This window comes from Thunnus maccoyii, chromosome 19, assembly GCF_910596095.1.
Source record: "Thunnus maccoyii chromosome 19, fThuMac1.1, whole genome shotgun sequence".
Lineage (NCBI taxonomy): Eukaryota > Metazoa > Chordata > Actinopteri > Scombriformes > Scombridae > Thunnus > Thunnus maccoyii.
The window spans coordinates 4,470,001-4,491,347 of record NC_056551.1 but is presented as its reverse complement, the minus strand read 5'-3'; the positions used below and the strand labels follow the sequence as shown (position 1 = coordinate 4,491,347).

At 39.1% G+C, this 21,347-nt stretch overlaps 1 protein-coding gene across 10 annotated transcripts in view; it reads right to left on the bottom strand.

The window, feature by feature from the left end:
• The window catches only part of LOC121885499 (transcription factor 4-like), a 333,572-nt gene that overhangs the window by 153,381 nt on the left and 158,844 nt on the right, over window positions 1-21,347 (bottom strand). For all 10 annotated transcript variants that reach the window (XM_042395007.1, XM_042395003.1, XM_042395006.1 and 7 more), the window contains 2 exons: window positions 17,562-17,617; window positions 16,083-16,158 (listed from right to left, as the gene is read on the bottom strand). In XM_042395007.1, the coding sequence (XP_042250941.1) occupies window positions 16,083-16,158; window positions 17,562-17,617 (132 nt within the window). The remainder of the gene's footprint in view (window positions 1-16,082; window positions 16,159-17,561; window positions 17,618-21,347) is intronic.

The following is a 21,347-nucleotide window of genomic DNA, read 5'->3' as shown; positions in this document are numbered from 1 at the left end:
CACACACACACACACACAAGCTCTTAGAGAAGCTCTAGACTCCACATTTTCACAGGTGTACAGCAGCATTCTCCAAAGACAGTCTCCCCCCCTCTCTCTCTCTCTCTCTCTCTCTCTCTCACACACACACATAAGCATGCTACATAATGTTCAAACCAAATAGATTTTCTAGGGTAATACTTAACTTATTATACACAACTTGCACATCAAAACACCTGAATAGACACATGAACACAGGAATTAAAGCAAGAAAAGAAAAAAATTGTGAACCTGAAATGTTGTCCAGGAGGAAATATGTACTATGTATTGAAGTAAATATGATATGAATTTAAAACTGCTCTATGCCTGAAATCAGGCATGATACCTGAGAACTTTCCACCTTGCTTGAAATGACAATCTTGGCTACTGATAAAAAGATAAATATGAAGATAAAAGCTTATTAAATAGATTTTTGTGAATCTCTGACATTGTAAGACCTTTCTCTTCTTCTTCACCACAAATGGCAGCTGACAAAATTCATACAATATGTCTGGACAGAGGAGAATAATTCACTAATCCATGAAATAATATACAATTTCCTTGGTATGAAGCAGTGATGAAAGGCCACAACATAAAAGTTACTGCCTGAGCAAACTCCACCAATTAAATGGGGCTATTAGTCTCACCAAGATCATTCATTCCACCGCAGCCCCACCAAGAAGTTAACAGATGTTTGATAAGTCAAATTCAGTCTGATTTCTTTTATTTGGGGTGCTGTTTGTCGCATTCTGCAACAGTATCCCCACTTGTAGGGGTGTGCCTGAATACAAATACATCATCCGGCAAAGTACAAATAGTGGGTTTGCTACGAATATTTGTTTCATACAAATATTTCGAAAATTATTTGTTTTCAGGAAGAAAAATAAGGCAGGGCGGTTACGTCGCTATCTCAGCGTCTCTCCTCTGCTCCGCTGTGACGTCTATCAGTAGGTCTCAGTGAGGGGAGTCACATCCACCTGCTACGTGACGCATATTTCCTAATTTGGACATCACTCTCAGAGTTGGGAGTGTTCCCCAGAGATAAAGCTGAACTATTGACACACGCTTCATGAACACTTATTTTAATTTACTAAAATTGAAAGCGTGATAAAAACAAAAACAGGATTTTGAAGCCTCTGTCCACTTTTATTCAAATACAAATACAAATAATTTTGCTGCCTTAACAAATACACATACAAATACAAATACTGGACTCTGCACATCCCTACCCACTTGCCACAGCAATCTTATATGCACCGGAGTTTACGTTGCTCTCGACACACGAGTTGCACTAACTGTTTGCTTTGGTACGGTAGCAGCCTGAGAAAAATGCATTGGTTTGATACCAGTTCTGTCAGAGTGCTGACTAATATTACAGAGGCGAAACCTGCTGTATAAAAAGTCAGCGAAGCACTTGCTGCTGCTTGTTAAACTCATTGCTGGGAGCACACTGCAACAACCGACGCAAATCATGTCAACATTTTTATCACCAGAGAGACACCAGAGAGATTTAAGCAAGTAAATCAAACTGAAACTGTAAAAGAAGAAGGGACAAAATCAGGATTTATAAAAATGGATACAAATCAATACTTATTAAATAGACCTAGTAGTAGTATCACAGTAACAATACTTTTGGCATCGATCTGTCCACTCAAATGTTTTCTTTCTCTCCACCATTCGCTCTCTACGTCGCTCTGTTTCCCTCAATTCATAATCTTTTCTCATATCCTTTCTTTCTTTAAATGTATCTCTTTTCACTCTGCACGCTTTTCTGTGACTTCCTGTATCAGTACTGGTGTCCCTCTTTTTTCCTCCATATCTCTCTAGCTTTTTTCTCTTTCTCTCTCTCTCTCATCTCCGCTGTTTATCTGTCTCTCTCTCTCTCTCTCTGCCTGTCTTCCTTTCATCTCTCGCCATCTGCCTTCCTCCATCTCCATTTTCTCCTCTCTCTTTCCCCTCTCTCTCTCTCTCTCTAACTTCTCTTCTTGTCTCACTCTCTCTCTCTCTCTCTCTCTCTCTGTGGCTCTCACCCCTCCCTCTCTTCTCCCTAAAAACTTGGCAGTGATCCCTGTCGTGTTTTTTTTTTTTTTTTTTTTTTTTCCTCCACTCGTTTGGGGGATTGCGAATGAATGCGATCCAATCTAGACCTCAGCTAAGAGACATGAATTTTCATTAATTACAACCTTGTCAGCAAAAGCATTATGGGAGCTGAATATGAAAATGCTAATGAGGGGAGCTCATTTGCATATTTTTCTTTGTTGGAATGTCATTAATTATTACGTTTTATGATGATGAATGCAGCTGTCGATGGCTGGCCCTCCATGCCTAATTAGCTATCAGAAAATCCTCCAATCAAAAAAATGGATAGGGATCCCAAACTTTACTTTTCATTTCACACCTCTTTCACTTTCTCTCTTTGTTGCTCTATCTTACTGTATTCCTTTTTCTTTTCTATCATTTCCCAGTGATACAACTTTACACGTCCTCTCATTTATGATCATTATATATCAGCTGTTCTCCCTCCTTGTTTCTATGATTTTCATTCTTTGCCTTCTTTTTTTAACACATGTAACTCTGTAGGATGGGCCATAGTGCAGATTCTTTGAGGTGAGCTCTCTTTGGTTGCTGAAGATTTAAATCGGCCGGTGCTGAATGTGTTGCGCAGTGTGATATAGGACCTTATTCTGGATTGTTGACCGAAGATTTCACCATATCTCACATGATCATCAACTTTTATCTGGCGCAGCACAAAATCAATCTTTTGCTTTAGTTCTAGTCGTTTCTAGAACCACCTCTAGTCTTTCACTTCGAGCTCCTTCAGACAGTCTTAGACTCAACTCCTTCAGTCCTTTAGCTGTAGCTCCTAGCCTTGTAAACTAAATGCCTGCTCCTTTGGTTTGTTAGCCCTTTTAGCTCTCATTCTCCAGTCATCTTTCACCCCTCGCTACATATTTTTGGTGAAAATGTAACCCTTTAGTCTTCAAGCTCCTTTAGTTGTAGTCCTTCAGTCTAATCTAGCTGCTTTTTTAAGCTCCATTAGCTGTTTTTAGTCCCTTGTTTATTAGATCTACACCTTAGTTTAGATGAATCCTTCAGTACTAGCTTCTTTGGGCTTGATTTTAACCTCAACTGTTCTTAAAAGCTTCTTTAGTATTAGACCTTTGGTCTTAGCCTTTTAGTTCTGACTCCTTTAGTCCTTGCCCCTGTAGTCTTGGTTTGTTACATCTAACCTGTCTCCCATGGCGCCAATTACTTTTATTCATTTTTAGGTCCTTTAATTCTGCTTTATTTAGCTGAATTAATTGGTGATAGCTCAGTTTGTCGTAACTTCTTTTCTCCCAGTGAATTCATCCTTTGTCTGGTACTTCTAGCTTGCTTAGCCTGTTCCATTCAGCTTATTCTGTTTTAAAACTATCTTTTCTTTACTAGCATCTACTCTGATACTCTATTCTGTGCTGTATCAGAAGAATCCACATGGCACACTCAAGCTAAGCTGTGCAGTTGTAGTTCTATGTAGTTCTTGTTTAACAACTAGCAGTGTAACAATTACAGTTAGCTAATCACATGTATTTTTAACATAGGTAGCTGCTCTGATTATCTCTAGATTACCAACTAACTACAGAGAAGGCCAATCAGATGGATTGGTGATGAAATGAGGTCAGGTCTGTTGAGATGGAAAAGTTAGCGATTGGCCAATCAGCTGATGACATATATTGTTGCCCATAAGCTGAGGATGTTCTGAGACCACATAACATCACCTGTAAGTCCTGTGTTACTGCCCATGTCTCTCCTCCTTGTTGTTGTTCCTTCCATCTCTCTTTCTCTATTGTCTAAAAAGTGTAACAATGAAGACTTAACAAATTCCCCCTTCCAAAAACCCACTAACGAACACCCCCCTCTATAGGCTTAATGAATGCCAGGCTTAATTAGAGCACCATGATGTCAGAGGCATTAATTATCAGTTGGCTTCGTTTCAGAAAACACACACTGTCTCTCTGTCTGTCTCTCTCTCTCTGTCTGTCTCTCTGTCTCCATTTCCCTCTGCATCTGTTTTTTTTTTTTTTCTTTTTGTCTCTCAGTCACGTTCAGACTGAGCTTTCTGTCCCTGATGTTTAACTCACATTTGTTCATTTAGTAGAAGAGACTCAGAGTGAAATCATTCCAGATTTACACACAGTTTTTGACATGCTCCTAAATCTGATACATATCTGATTTGTGGCGACGTCAGTCTGAAAAGTCATATCTGAATTCATGTGACTTTTACAATGCTCGAGCATTTGTGGTCTGGCATACATGATGATGCTGGTGCTTATAGGGAAAAATGAAGGACAGCTGATGGAGGTCGTCAGTGTAGGGGCAGCTGACAACACAATATCTGACATATTATTACTTTATTAAGTTGTAATGTTGAATGTGTTAGCAAATAACTGTTGATTAAAATGTCATTATCATCCATTTGGAGTCATGTTTGTGTCCACCTGATGAATACGTGTTAGATATTCACACTCCTTTTAGCTCTGGTTTGACTCCTAAGAAATATATCTTGCTTTTTACAGTAACTACGAGATGTTAACTTTGTGTAACTATGTCTGCTGTTAGGTGCTGGGTAGTGGAGGGTGGATACCCGATCCAGGCCTGATGGGACCTGACAGGTTATAGAAATGATGTTCAGATTTTGGTCACGTTCGGTCATGTCAGCTGGGCTATCCTACTTGATTTTTGATGACATTGTGTAAAGTGTGTGTGTGTGTGTGTTAAAATAATCTACCTATAACCTATATAAAACAATGCCTTTTGATGGTTGTTTACAAGGTGCCCACACATGTGTAATCAGGGTAAACAGGCATTGTGTAACCATGGTAACAACACTTGTCTGACAGGGTAACACAAACTGTGTCGGGCTCAGTTACTACTCTCTTGGACTCGGGTTGGGTTCAGACAGAAATATAGCAGGTGGCTTTATCAGAACTTATTTGCTGAAAGCAGATACCTGCTGATCCTGGAAACTGGGTTGATGAGCGTGCAAACCCATGTGGTGAAAGAGTCTAACAATATGTAGAGCTGCAGAGTTGGTGACAGTTCTCTGCTACAATTACACATAGTCACTTAACCCATTGTTAACATGAAAATATTGACTAGTGTGCGCGACACGCAAACCGTTACATCGGCGGTATAGACGGCTGTACTGATTAACATAGAATTGTACTGTTCTGTCAGAAGCGTGTGTGACGGATGACTCAAAAATGCAGCTGAAATGCTTTAAAAAATACGAAAAAGGTCCCAAAATTTCATAAGTTTGCTCCTAAGCTATTTAGCTTCTTTTTTATTGCAAAAATCAAAATTATTATCAAGAAAAGGTGGATTAAAATATACTCAAATAACACTGATGGGTAGAATGTAATCACCCAAAACAACAGATCAGAAGAACTACATGGCCTAAAGTATGTGGACATCTGAATATAACACCTACAGTACATGTGATGGTTGATTATATCATTCCAAAACTATGGACATTAATCTGCTGCTAGCCTCTGCTCAGGTTCATTAAGCCACAAGAGCTTTAGTGAGGTTGTACACTGATGTTGGGCGATAAGGCCTGACTCACAGTTGGTGTTACATTTCCACCAAAAGGGTTTTGTGCAAATTATTCCACACAAAACAGGGCGAACCACTTCTTTATAGCGCTGTCGTTGTGCACGGGGTCAATGACATGGTCAAACAGGAAAGGGCCTTCCTCAAAATATCATTGTATGTTGTAGCATTATCATAAGAGCTTAAAGCCCAACACCATAAAAACAACAGCCCTAGACCAACACAATATTTATCAAAACAAGGTTCTAGCTTCTAAAAAAAGAGGGAATTTTCCTTTAAGGCTTGTAATGTAAATGTAGCCTCTCTCTCTCTCTCTCTCTCTCTCTCCCTCTCTCTCTCTCTCTCTCTCAGATGATAAAATACAGTTCATCTTTGGCCTCTGGGAGCCACAGTTATAACTGAAGAGCCCTCTCTCTCTCTTTCTCTCTCTCTCACAATAAACATACTGTTTTATGCCGCACATCTCTATCTCTCTCTCTCACCTCTTACACACAAACAAGCACTCTCTCTCTCTGCCCCACACACACAGACACACACATACACACACACACACACACCGTAGCGTGGCTGGCCAGATGGGACTCTTCCACATGACCAAGCCGATCAATCAACACTGAAGGGCCCAGGTGCTACTACGCACCATTTCACAGTCTGTCACACACACACACACACACACACACACACAAACACACACACACACACATATATATTATATACACGCACGCACAAGTTGTACACACACATAGCAGCAGAGACATGCAGAGATAGAAAGATAAAGGACACGCACACACGGAGGCAGGAAAAACACACACACACACACACACACACACACACACACACACACACACACACACAGTGTAACATGAATGACCCGAGCTTGGTCTCTAGAGGCCTCATCTGGATGGATGACAGAAGATGGAGAAGACAGACAGATGGATAGATAGACGATGGATAGATGGATAGATAGATAGATGGATAGATAGATAGATAGATAGATAGATAGATAGATAGATAGATAGATAGATAGATAGATAGATAGACAGACAGACTGAGGAGTCATACTGTATGACATAATATTTGCATTTTTATTGGCTGATGCAGGAGCAAAACGTTCAAACTGTTTCCAATTAAAGCTGATAATTTCTCGCAGCTTTTCAGTTGTTTCCAACTCTGACAGGTCATGTAAGAGTTTCATACATAAATTTGAAATAAGTTCAGGTTAAATGAAGTCACCAAAAACCTTTTATACCTGGAACAGAAGCTTTCTTGCCACAGCTTTGACAAATGATTCACATCAAACACATAAAGGGAATCCTCAGTCTGAGGAAGTCCTTGTGGAACCCTTTCATGTAATGCTAACCAACAATGACACCCATGGTTGACTGTTGTCTTGTTATTTTATGGGACTCTGGGACTCTTTCCACCATGTTGGAAGGAGGGTTGCATTAGCTTTTTACTTATACAGATTTTGCACTCTTCTTCATCAACATTCCTTGACGCTGGAATCAGAAGATTTTATCTACCATCTGAGTGATTTTAAGACACTTAGCTTCAATGTTTTCACATCCTAGATAGCACAACTGGTGTACAGTAATCTGTACCTATCACATTTTTGAATGGGGTTTTCAAGATCACGTGAATTTCAGATAGAATATTCTGAGAACTTATTTTCCGTTTGGATTTATAAGGTTATATCTGCCGAGGCTTCACAGAAAGCAATGATGATGAGGGCTGATGTTTAGGGGATTATGATATAAGACATTTTTGTATTAGTGTACGTCTGATGCAGTACACAAGTTTTTAACACACACATTCTCAGTTGGGAGCACGGTGGCGTTAGCATCCCATCACTAAACTGTTCACAACAATTACTAGCTAAAAACATGAATTTGTCTCAGATTAATACATGTGAAATGTTTTGTCTTCATTGCTGTCATCTCTAAAGTAGTCACAGTCATTTGAGTTACTAATAGTAACGTTAATTATTGTCAACAAAGAGTAGCGTAAGCTGTGTAATTAACATTAGCATGCTAACTATCTAGCATGGTGGTTAACAGCAGATTTAGGCTATATTCAAACATGTAAAAGGATTTTAAACTTAGCTGCTATTTGTGTCAGTGTCATTCATAATGTTTTTAATAAAACTGTCAAATCTGACATTTCAAAACTTAAGACTAAGCAACATTTTATGATCTTTTCAGCTTCTTTAACCTCTGTTGCAGATAATTTCAGTATTTATGACAGTTTTATTTAGTACACCTGTGTTCACACAGACATACAGGCACAAACATGCTCAAAATGCCTCATTCCTGCAGTCTTTTTCTTGTGAAAGAAGTCAATTTTGGCAATAAATCCAAGTAAATACTAAAATCTCAGTTTGTAGACTTGAACACCACTAACACCACCTGCCTCTAAAACTGAAGACCTACAGTACAGCTCTTCCCCAGCCTCACTATTTCCTTTCTGACTCTTTTCAAAAAGTGATAGCTAATTAACTGACAGTTCCTCAAGAAACCTAAAAGGGCTCTTGACAAAATACTCCAGGACATTTTCCCCCCGCGGTCAGGAACGCTGAAGTGCTCCCCGATGAACCGTTCTTTTCTGAGTGTATGTTTTACATTTCCACCCTCCGCCCTCTCGCCTTGACGAGACCTATTATTATGATGTCAGATCTAATTACACAGACAATTTACATGTGATACACAGCCCCTTCAAAACAATAATATAGCAAATACTCCGCAGTGGGTTACATTGTGCGTCCGTGTTAATGCGACGAAGTCAGTTCAGCGCTAATCAATGCATGACATCCATTCAAAATACTGAATGAGACAGTGGCTGTTCTGTTTCAATCAGCAGAAACAATAGAAACAAAACCACTGACAGCGGAGCAGGAAATACAGGATATTAAAAGAAAAAAAACCTCTTGTTTTATTCATATTTATTTTATTACATTCTTGACTGAGACTTGAGCATGGAAGTTCATTCTTGACCCTTGGGAGCACTATGTGTAACTAAAACAATCTCAGCTCAAAGGTCTACTTAATAGCTTTTCAGAGCTTTCAACAGCATCTCATGGACTTCATTCACTGTCATTCATTGATTGATAGCTGATCATGGTAAAAATTCTGTTACCAGCTTCTCCAATGTGAGTTTTTTTCTGATTTTCCTCTCCTCCCCTCTCCTCTCTTCTTCTCTCCTCTCCTCTCCTCGCTTCCCTTCCCTTCCCCTCCTCTCCCCTCCCCTCTCCTCCTCCTGTCCTCTCTTCTCCTCTCCTCTTAAACATTCTGCACACAAAGACCCAGACCCAGCAGGGAGCGACAGGGGGATGACCTTGGCACCACACCCAGCTGAGGTGAGGGGTTCCTGGGGTAGAGAGGGAGACAGGAGGGCCTGGTCTCCGTGGAGGAGAGATGGGGTGAGAGGAGTAGATGATGACACAGAGATGGGGAGAAAGAAATTTTTTTTTAAAAAAAGAGAAGAGAGGAGAGAGGATGGGAAAAGGAGAGAATGGGACAAGAGGGGAGAATGACAAGAGGAAAGAGAAGAGACATATATGATTAACTATGATATGATATATCTGGAGAGGAACGGAGAAAGATACAAGGAAAAGGAAAACAAGAAGAGGAAGAAAAGAGAAAAACAAAGAAAATGAAACAAAGACTGGAGGGAATTTGGAGTGAGCGACAGACAGAAAAAAAGAGAGACAGAGAGAGAGAGACAGATATATATTTCTATATAAAGTGTCCAGATGTGACCTCCGCAGAGGGGGTCCAGCCTCATGGCTCAACACTCATTAATAAGGTCACACAGAGGTGAGACAGACGGCTGACTCACTGCATTTCAACAAAAACAACAAGAGGAGGAGGAGGGAGCCAAGATCATCAAGTTTATACCAGTTTTTTTAATATACAGTGCTGTTTAATGCTGCTCTCTCATTATATATAACAATGTATTAACACATTTAATGATAACGACTTTATATTTTAAAGTTTTAGAGAATTAGAGCCTGATATTTATGACTGTTTTTAAAAAAATACAGTATGTGTTAATTTTCTTATCCTATTGTCTTTTCCAATAACGTTTACTGCACAAAATTCACTCTTATTGTAAGTGTTACTGTAAATTTAAATAATTAAGTTTACTATTCATCGAAAGTGGGTTAAGGTTAGAAGAAAATACACTTTTCAACAACTTCAAAGCTATCTGATTTAGATGTTGCATCGTGTTTATTGAACAGGTTTAGAAATAGAAAGCAAGCAAGTTATTATGATGAAATTAGCATTTAGCTCAACGTATCACTGTGGCTAACTGTATCCTCATAAAGCTGCTAGGATGGCTGTAGACTTCTGCTGGGCTAGCAGTTTCCCTCTGCTACCAGTCTTTGTGCTACGCTAGGCTACACATGCACTGGACCTATCTCTGTCTTGGATGCACAGAAGAAGCCAAGAAAAATAATGTCCTTTAAGATGCCCTTGCAAAGCACCGAACGATCTGAGAAGACCCGCTAGCTGACAACCACATTACAAATTTTGACGAGTGCGACACAGAGGAATTCTTGGGGAAACATCCTCCGTGCTCCGTCACCTTCACTTGGGCAAATTAGATTTGAAATTACAGAACGGAAGCGGTAGAAGCTGGTAGTGTGAAGCTGCTGTGCATCACAATCAGACTGAAGCCACATCAAATCGTTTATTTATAACAGAACAAAATGTGCTTACGAGCTGAAACCACTGAGCCTCTCATTTACTATGTAGGTGACAGTTACTGGGGCGGGAGGCAGGGTGGTGCACCTGCTCTGCAAAGCAACTAGGATCAGGTATACACATACACACATATACTGTAAAACCACATGTACACACACATATATGCTAAACTTAAATACACACAAACCAAAGTGCATAAATACACTCATTCATACAAAACACGCGCACACACCTCACTCCTAACATCATACATACTGTACACACATACGCATGAAAGCCAGCATCACACACTCTAATACAGTCACAGACAAAAAGTCACACAAACACACACACATGCAAGCGCACACTCACGCACAACTACATACATACACATAAGCAGCAAAGAAAAAATTATGCACACACACACACACAAAACATGCAAAAAACATACACAAGCACAAGTTTGGAGAAACATTCATTTACACAACACACACACACACACACACACACACACACACAAGAAGCAACCATCACCAACAAATGTCTAGATGAACTTGAACACACACATGGAACAATTCACTAGTACAAGAGCACATCCACTCATTTACACACACACTCCACACATATAATCACATGAAACCACATCCATACAGAAGCTTACATCAAACACTCAGATGCTGACACAGTAACCTGCCAGCCCACAAGTAAAACACACACACACACACACACACACACACACACACACACACAGCGGTTGGCTTAAGTCACTTTTGGGGACATTACATCGACTTACATTCATTTCCTGGTGACTTACCCTAACCTTAACCACTGACCCAAAAATCAGCATTTTTCCAATTGGGGGCACAGCTTTTGCCCCCAGTCGCACAAGTCATCCCCAATCAACTGGTCTTAAGTCTGGTGTGTGTCCCTGAAAGTGACTTAAGTCATACCCACACACACAGAGACATACACACACAAATCTACACATTGAGACACACAAATTTACACACAAACCACTCCAAACCCAAACCAAACACATGACGATACACACAAAAACACACATACATCCATCACAACTGTGTGTGTGTACTTATATAAACATATATGTAAGTGCAAGCTCACATTTACACACATCTTTTGATTGCTAGATCGCTCTGTGTGTGTGTGTGTGTGTGTGTGTGTGTGTGTGTGAGGCGGCAGATTAATCTAGTAGGGTCGCTGAGATGACACTAATCCCTTCGCTGATTATCTAGAGCATAACATCACTCTAATCTGATGGTGGGGGGGTTAAGAAAGACAGACAAGGTTAGAGCGAGGGAGAGAGAGACAGAGAAACAGAGAGAGAGAGAGAGAGAGGCTGTGTTCACACTCAACACGCTCAGGTTGTTCAGGTTCATTAAATACTCTCAGTCTTTCTTTCTTTCTTTTTTTTAGTTTTAGTTCATTTCAGGTGAGAATCATGACTGTCACCAAATAACAAATCTCCAACCTCAGAGTATTCCGGACAAACTGTAGTCATTCCCCACAAAATGCAAGGGATTATAGTAACATTAAGTCCAGCCATCCTGACCACCTCTGCACTACATAAGAACAACGTAATAAAAGTAACAGTAGTTGAATTTGGGACAGCACTGCACTGTCAAGTATGTTTTCAAAAGCATAAAGGCACACAAAGATGCGATTCATGTTTTAAGGGAAGTGTTCTCAAGCAGAATGTTTCAGTTTTAACATACAAAAGGCCTAAAGGATGAGGCCTGACATATTAGTTTGGCAAATGTAAGTTGGGTTAACTTTCCCACCTCCAATAAAGAACAGAGCATAGCAGCCTCCTTAAACTTTTTAACAGGAAACATCCTTGACTGTCTCCTACGCAGCGGATCAGACAGTCCCACATGGGGCCAGTGACACCATAGCAAACACCCAAACAAGTGTAAAAACTCACCAACACATGACACCCCAGTAGCTGCAAAGCAACCACCAAACAATACATCAGCAATGACCTAGAAAGCCAAAGCAACAACCTCGCAATGCCCTGCCGAGGAGTAACTGTCCATCCATCAACCATTAAGAAACACCTTAGCGACACACAGTAATGCACTGCAGGCAAATCAGATTTGTTTCTCAAAGCAGATCTTTAAGACAGACTGTCCACACTGTTATTAGCAAGTGATCAGATCAGATTTGTGTGTCCAGACATCACCAGCCTATCTGCATGGGTTGCTGTGGTAACGACATAGGCGTCAGGAACTATGTACGTCGGTGACGTGGCTTTCTAATGTGGAAGCGTGTGAGATGGAGAGCCATCATCGGTCACACGGACTCTGTGTTGTCCTCCATACTGCTCTGCTAATAGCAGCGTGGATTCTGCTCAGCCACTCCGATGCACTTCCATCACTCTGGATTTAACGTTGTCGTTGTGTGTTGCATTGCGAGTGACGCAAAAGACACTTTGAAATTTGATGTGAGCACCCAGAGCGTCCAGACTGAGATGCTGATGGTTTTTTGCTGTCCAGACTTTCTAAAATCAATCTGGATACAATCTGAATATGCAAAAAAAAAAGGATTTGGGCTGGCAGTCTGAAGAAGGCCAAAGTGACTTTAGTTTGGTCAGAGAGAACAACATACATACACTTTTTTTCAGAATCTTTTTAGCATATCACGATAGTTTTAAGCTGTCAACACTGGAGAAAGTCAAGTTTGTGTGTTAAAAAATTAAAACCTCATGAATATTTTCTCCTCCTCTGTTTGTGTGGCTAACATTTGGGGGAATAAGTAAGGTCAGATCACTCTCTGGAACTTGCAGCTGGGCAACACAGCCTCACTGATTTTAATGAAAGCTCTGTGGTTTTAATATTGATACTGAAACACTGCATTTGCCATCAGGACACACAATGAGTTAGAGAGTGACAGAAAAGCCAACAGACGCAGAAGACAATCAGATTTTACCAGACCAGCTGACTGAGAAATGATTCTGTTAAACCACAACAGTCACGGGTGGAAAGTGAAGAGGATGTTTTCTGGAAGACTGTTGGCAATGGTGGAACTGCGTGTGTTTGTGTGTGTGTGTGTGTGTGTGTGTGTGTGTGTGTGCTCCATATCCATGGCTGTCTCTGTCTCTTAGTGTTATCATTATCAAAGTAAATTGCGGTTCCCGTGTGCCAGATGAAGAATAGAATATTTCCATTTCTGACTCTGGGCCGTCTCTTCCTCTCTGCCTGTGCAGCTACAAACCATAATCACAACACTGTCACAACACATCGCACACACAATGGATCATTCCTGCAAAGGATCCTGAACTCTGAAGTTTTATATTTCTTTATAATATATATATTGTCAATGTGAATTCATGACTTACTAGACAATTTCCAGAATTATCATTTTCCTAATTTAAAAAACGTTTATACTTTTAAAAATATTTATTTTTATTCATTTTCATTTGTGTTAATTTGAAGTAACCGCTGGATTAGGGATGCCATTTTCGGTTAATTTTGCTTGTGACAGACCGACACCCATTATCTGACAACTAACCGGCTAATTTTTGAGAAATGTTGTAATGCAACGTTAGTTTTCATCTGTGGTAGCTGTTCAGCAGTCGGTGGTCAGAGCTAGCTTGTCTGCCCTGGTTAGCTTGATTTTTAGCTCATCCTTCTCCTGAAAGTGTTTTCACTGCGCTTAGTCACAGCTCTCGATGGTATAACGTAACGTTACTCAGGCTCGAGTTACGAATATAATATAATATAATATAATATAATATAATATAATATAATATAATATAATATGATATAATATGATATAATATAATATAATATAATATAATATAATATAATATAATATAATATAATATAATATGAGCTGTTTTTGGAAAAACAACGTTACTTTTTGAATATAATTTACATAATAGTATAGTTACATACTCACTCAGTCTCCTGTCAGGCTCCTGGAAGCAGTTAAAAATTATTTTCTCCGGCAGTTAGCATTTGTAAGACTTCCTGTTTGTCTTTTTGAGCTCCTTATCATCTGTGACAGCGGTATTTGGCAGCTTGACATATTCTGCAGTAGAGACGTCGGAAGACGCTTTGGACTCGTTTTCACTCCTCATGAATTTATTTCCTCCGTGGCAGAAAAACACGTAACACGAGCCTTCAGAAACTGCTGCAGGTTAAGCTGGACTAAGGAAACACTTTTAGTGCTGACTGACTCTAACACACTCACTGTAAACAGACTTTAAGACACTCGCTAGCCTAGCAACATTAATGCTACAAACAACCCATAATGCAACGCTCCGTGTAGAAGTCAGTTTTACATTGGTACCTTCTCCATTCAAAAAGAATATCTGATGTTGTGAACAGGTCATTGTCTAGTCGTTAGCGGAGTGTGTATACAAAATAAAACAGGGACAGACATGCGTAACTGGTCAAAAATGTTTAACGGTTAATTGTTGACATCCCTACACTGGATATTTTGAAAGAGAATCTCAAGTGGCTTTCATTTTTACACACAGAATTTATTTTAATGTGTACACAAATGAAAAACTTTTTGTTAGCAATTTCCCTCATAATGAAAATATAGGGGAAAAATTGCTTTTTCCATTACTCCATGACTCATTGATCTGTCTGAAACACATCTAAATGGTTAGAATGGTTTAAATATTAGCTGTTATCCACCCGAACAATGTCCCTTTTTTTTTTAATTCCACTGAAAGTTAATGTTTGGAGATACAGCCAACATTAGAGTACTTTTGGTCTGGAGCTGTTTTTCATTATTTGAGTAAATTGCTTGGATCCAATGAAGGGAAATATAAATTATATTTTAGACATATTTTAACAGGATAATTCCAACTTTGTGGCAACAGTTTGGGGAAAGCCCTTTCCTGTTAAAGTGTGACAATGACCCTGTGCACAATGCCAGCTCAATAAAGAAACGACTTTCCCAGTTTTTAATGTGGAAGAACTTGACTTGCCTGCCCAGAGCCTTGACCTCAACCTCATCCATCACTGAACTGGAACACCAACTGTGAGCCAGACCTCATCATCCAACATCAGTGTTAGACCTCACTTATGACATATTCAACTACTTCACATAGAGCTGTAATGAATTTTTGTTCACATAGTTCTGACTATATAGTGTATATATGAGTATTGTCTTGTTGCCAGTCTATCTAAAATGTCAAAACACACACATACATACACAAAGACACCTGTTTACCATTTTCTGGCTTCAAAATAAAAGGTTTTCGCACCAGACCTTAAACCAAAATCAAGAGTTGAGAGACTGAGAGAGAGCAGGTAGAATGAGATAGCTAAGAGCTGACATCTTCCATATTTGATGCATCCAGTCAAAGGTAATTAAGCTCTGTGTTGTGTGTGTGTGTGTGTGTGTTTGAGTGTTTATATGTCTCTGTGTGTGTGAGTGAGAGAGAGAGAGAGAGGCAGATTATCTGTGTCAGTGGCCATTTGCTCACAACTGGCGCCACATCAGAGAGAGCCAGAGGCAGAGAGCATCATGGGTAAATGAGCACACACTGCCTGGCGTTTTCCACACGGCGGGCAGGGAGATAGAGAGAGAGAGGGAGAGAGAAATTGCATGCCAGATGACCTGTCTCCTCCAGTGTACACTAGTGTTTCACTAATTCTCTGCACGCACACGCACACATACACATACACACACACACACTATCAGAACAGAACCCAACACAGCAGTGAATCCGAAGTTCACTGCAAGAAAGAAGTGCAATGTAAAATAATAACAACACACACACACAAACACACACTCACACAGTCGGCAGCATACCTGTTAGCCTGGAGTTGGCGTACGGAGGTGAGAGGCTGTCATGTGATGCCATGTACTGAGATCCATCTGCATAACTCTGGAGAGAGAGACAGAAACGTGGGCTGAAAAATGATTTCCACATTCTATCCTGTTGTAATTATTAATAGCAGCAGGAATAGTAGTGATAGTAATAACTGCAATTGCAGAGGTAACATATAGCAGCAGATATTAGCAGTACTATCTTTAGTACTAACAGTGACAGAACTAATTGTAGTACTACCACTATTAGAAATACTGCTGGCCTGATCAGGCGTGTTTTGATTTAAGCTGAAAGGAATCATTTGGTATTTTGGGAGCTATGTTTATTTGCTTTTTTTGCTGAGAGTTACATGAGAAGATCGCTATCACTCTCAACCTGTGTGCCAAATATGCTACAGCCAGCAGGTGGCTAGTTTAGCCTAGCATAAACAGGTAACAGGTAGCTTAATACCACTGGAATCACCACCTAACATGATGTTTAATCCATACAAAAAACAAAAGGTACAAATGAAAAGTTTTGGTTTTACAGGGGATTATGTTGGGGACTACTTCTTGGGCTGGGCACAGTGACTTCCTTAAGTCTTCCTCTGGAATCCTCATGATGACAACAAGACTCAAGGAAGTCACTGCATCCAGTCAAGAAATAGTTCAACAAATAAGACATGACAAGATAATATTTTAATTAGAGAGTTTCAGGTCTTTTTTTTTAATCTTTGGACAGAGCAAGTGTGTTTCCCAATGCTTCCAGTCTTTATACTAAACTAAGCTAAGCTAAGCTAAGCAAAGCTAACTGCCTGCTGGCTATGGCTTCATATTTACTGTATACAGACATGAGGGTATCAATCCTCTCATCAAACTCTAGGCAAGAAACCGAATATGCATAATTCCCAAAATGTCAAATTAGTCATTTTATATTATATTAAATATCAGAACTATAAAAAATGTTCACAGCCATAAAAAATATTCTTTTCTCTGGACATTAAAGTGGTCTTTCTGATATTTATAAGCAAAAATACAGTAAATTAATTAGAGATGCACTGAGATCTGACAGCTGAGTTTTCTATAGATGTTGAAAATATGTCAGTACATGTGCTGTGGAAATAGCCATATACAGGGTCTTGCCCTGTATAACAGGACACTTCAAAAATGATTTCATCAATAGTTTAATCACTGTTCATGCTAAGGGCTCAAGGTGTAAGTTAGACAGAGCAATGAAGTGACGGTCATTATTTCAGGGTTCTGGAAACAAAAGGCTGATGAACAACTATGTTAGAAAAGATCAGGTTCCTTGATAAACAGTCAAAGGTTATAGTAAAGTAGAGCTAATACCAGCAAGTAGTAGCAGTTCTGATTAAATGGCAACAAGAGAAATAATAATAATAGTGCTAAAAGCAATTACATTTAAGAGTAGTAGTAGTAATCATTATTAATAGTAGTATTGTTGTTATAGCAATTTGTTACCTTGGAAGAACGACTTCCACTTGCCCATGATCCTGCACTCGTTCTCTCCTCCATATCTGTGTGTGAGAGAGAGAGAGAGAGAGAGAGAGAGAGATTAACATTTGAATGACAGGAAACTAAACACAACATAGCAGTGATGGCAGTTTAGGGTCAGGAAAGTGAAAGAGAGTTGATGATATGGAAAGAAGAAACATTTACAGTACATACAGTACAGTCTTGTGATCATATTGGTTGAAAATTAAACCAAGAAGCAGAAAAATAATTTAGAAAAAACCATGATAATAATAATGATCAGCTAAAGTAAACAATGAATTCATTAAATAGAATGAGAAAAAAATCCCCACAGCATTTCATTATACTTGATGTTTTAAACCACTGATTTTATACATATACGTTGTTTTTGTTTTCATTTACTCAGCAGCTGACATACTAATCCTTAGTCCTCATATCCACATTTTTATCACTCACATAATCAATATCTTTCATCACTTTCACCATAAACCTGCACCAACACTTAATACTACATGTTATTGCTGCATTGTGTCTATAATCAACTACAGCAGCGTGAATCATTATCTCTCTATGCTTCATGTCATTAAACATTATTGATTATGATTGCAGAGCCTTTAATGTGTCTCTGAAATTTAATGGTCTGCTTCCTACAGACCACTAATCCCCTCTGTCATCACACTGCATCCAGGATATCATATCGATCAAAGGTCAGTCTGTTAACTGAGGTCACAGGTTTGATTCCTGCTACAGCCACACACTGCTGGAGTGTATTTGAGCAGCACTTCTGTGTACTTCAATATGTAGGTAAATGAATACCTTACTTCATCGGACATTCATTTGGCTTTTACTGAATCTGGGTCTTTTAACATCTTGAAACTAGACTCAAAATGGAACCAGCAATCAGAAGCCAAACATAGATGCGACTATTGATTATAAAGTTTCCCATAAAGAAATTTAAAATTACGCAGCATTCTAGAGTGTCAGAAAGCAGCAAGGGCGTCAAAGAGATTATGAAATCAAGAGCAGAGCTGAAAATAAAACATATAGAAGAGAACAAAAAGAAAGAAAAAAACATACACAGACATACACTGTATATAACCCCTTAAGGAAATGGAAAACATAACATTTCTGGTCTCGTGAATGTTCAGCGTGTTTTGAATGTTCATGTTTTGAGGTGTAAAGCTTAAAAAACTAGTTGTATTTTATTTGTGCAAAGAACATGATAATTATGTGAGAAATTATGACAATACATGCATTTAATGTCTCTCTGTGCATGTTTAAGCTTGTGCTGCTGCAGCCGTTTACATTCATCTGAGTATTCAATCCAGACTCGTGCCGTGTTGGAAGTGTTTTAGAAATGTTACCAGGTATACGACTACTATCTTGACTTTTACATAGAAGTGACTCGAGCTCTTATTTAGACATGAGACCGACATTATAGATTGCCATCACATATACTTAACGAGGTGCATGTCTGACATATGAAATAAAGTCTAATGTTCTCTTGTAGGGTTGGTCAATAACAAGAAAAAAAACATAGCAGGAGACCAGTATGTGATTAGATTCAACCCCAACTATACAATCATACAGTTCCACCAACAGTCAACGTTATTTTCTTTTAACCACGACCACAATCTTTTCCTAATCTTATCCAAATAGTCTTAGTTGCCTAAACTTAATCAAACCTTAAGTAGAAGTGGCAGATCAGACAACATCATTTTCGCAGCAGCCATAACACACTGACAAACAACCTGTCTTGTCGTTTGAGTATGAAGACAGATGTAGAGAGGTTCAGACACACTGACATCAACAAAGAGGGATGTATTTTGTACATGACAGGTAGATCAGTTCATTCAGGTCGACTGAAATGTGCAAACACAGCTCTCGCTTACAGTACACACGCATACACACACACACACACACACACACACACACACACACACACACACACACACACACACAGTCGTCTCATGTATTGTAATGCACAAATCTCTCTTCAATAGGCTCTCCATTGTGTCAGTGTGTGTATAGTGAGCAGCTTACATTCATTGTCGAGTCATTTGGAATGTCAGCTTATCTGTGTGAGAGGGTGTGTGTGCGTTTGTGTGTGTGTACGCGCTGGTGCGTGTGTGCTAGCACAATAGAAATAAAGTGGTTCAGTTACAAAAAGCCTTTTGAAGTCAAACCACAAGTCTCTACCTCAACACCTCTCAAAACCTCTCAGCCTTTAGGCTTTCTATTGGTAGAACAGAATGGAATAGAATAGGATAGAATAGTATAGAATACAATAGAATACAATAGAACACAATAGAATAGACTAAAATGCAGGTTTAGTGAAGATTAGGCAAAAACACTTGATGGTAAATTGGATTTAGGGAACACACATTTGGTAACAAATTCAACAAATTTGCAAGGAACTCACATGAGATTGGATGGATTTAGTTATTAAAGACTTGATCATTGGAATTTAGGGAACCAGGTAGATTTAGGCAACATACACTTGACTGACTGAATTTAAGGAACACACACTTTAAAGAACATATACCTTTAAGTTAGGTGAATTTTGGGACCACATCTGAATTTGGGGAACACATTACATGATTGGCTGGATTTTGGAAACATATAGTTAATCACTTAGATCTAGGGAACACACACTTGATATGTTGGATTTAGGGATGACATTATGATCAGTTGGGTTTAGGGAATACACACACTTTCATAGGTGGATTTGATTTCCCTAAACACCAATCAGATTGATTTTGGTAGCAGACAGTTGGTCAGTTGGATTCAGGGAACACACATATGATGAGTCTGATTTGGGGAACACACTTGATCAACCAGATTTAGGGAACACACACATGATTTGTTTGGGATCATACATCATCAGACAAATTTGGATCTTCGAACCCACAGTATTGGGGAATTTAGGGAACATTTACTTGAGAACAGATATTTGATTGGTAAGATTTAGGGAACACACTCTGGATCGTTTGGATTAGGGGACCATACAGTTGACATATCAGATTTAGGGAACACACACACTTTATCAGTCTGATTTTGGCAACATACTCTTGATCATTTAGATTTGGAGATAACACACATGTTCAATCAGATGATTTGATCAGATGGATTAAGGAAACAGACATTTGATTCGTATGATTTAGGGAACATACCCTGAATCGGTATCAGATTTAAGGAACACACACTCAATTGTTTGGGAACACATTTCGTTAGACACTTTACACACACGTTGAGCACACATTCTTGGGGAACACATTTGATCTGTCAGATTTGGGGAACGCACACTGGAACAATCAGATTTAGGGAACATATACAAGATCAGATGAATTATTAGAATATGATGAGCACAAAATAGTATTTAACAAGTAAAAAAATTAAGTTAGTACTGAAATGGATGACTTGCTACCAGTATCAAAACCAAAGTTTTGGTGTGGTGAGATGAAAGATTTGTTTGAACCAAACTTCGTTGGCACTGCTGACCAGAACAATTTCAAACTGTCAAACCAAACAATATCTACTAATAATAACTAGAATATTCAGGGGGTGAATGAGACAGGTTTGCTATCTATTAACAGATAATTGTACCATGTTCTACTACCTTGGAAACACATATTTTTGTTCAGCAAATAAAGTCTGAGGAGAGGAGAACAGAGGAGAAATAAAATTAAAGTAGAAGAGGAGAGTTTGAAGATAGCTGGTCCAGATGCAAGAAAAGTGGAGGTGAAGATGGAGAGGATGAGGATGAGGAGGACA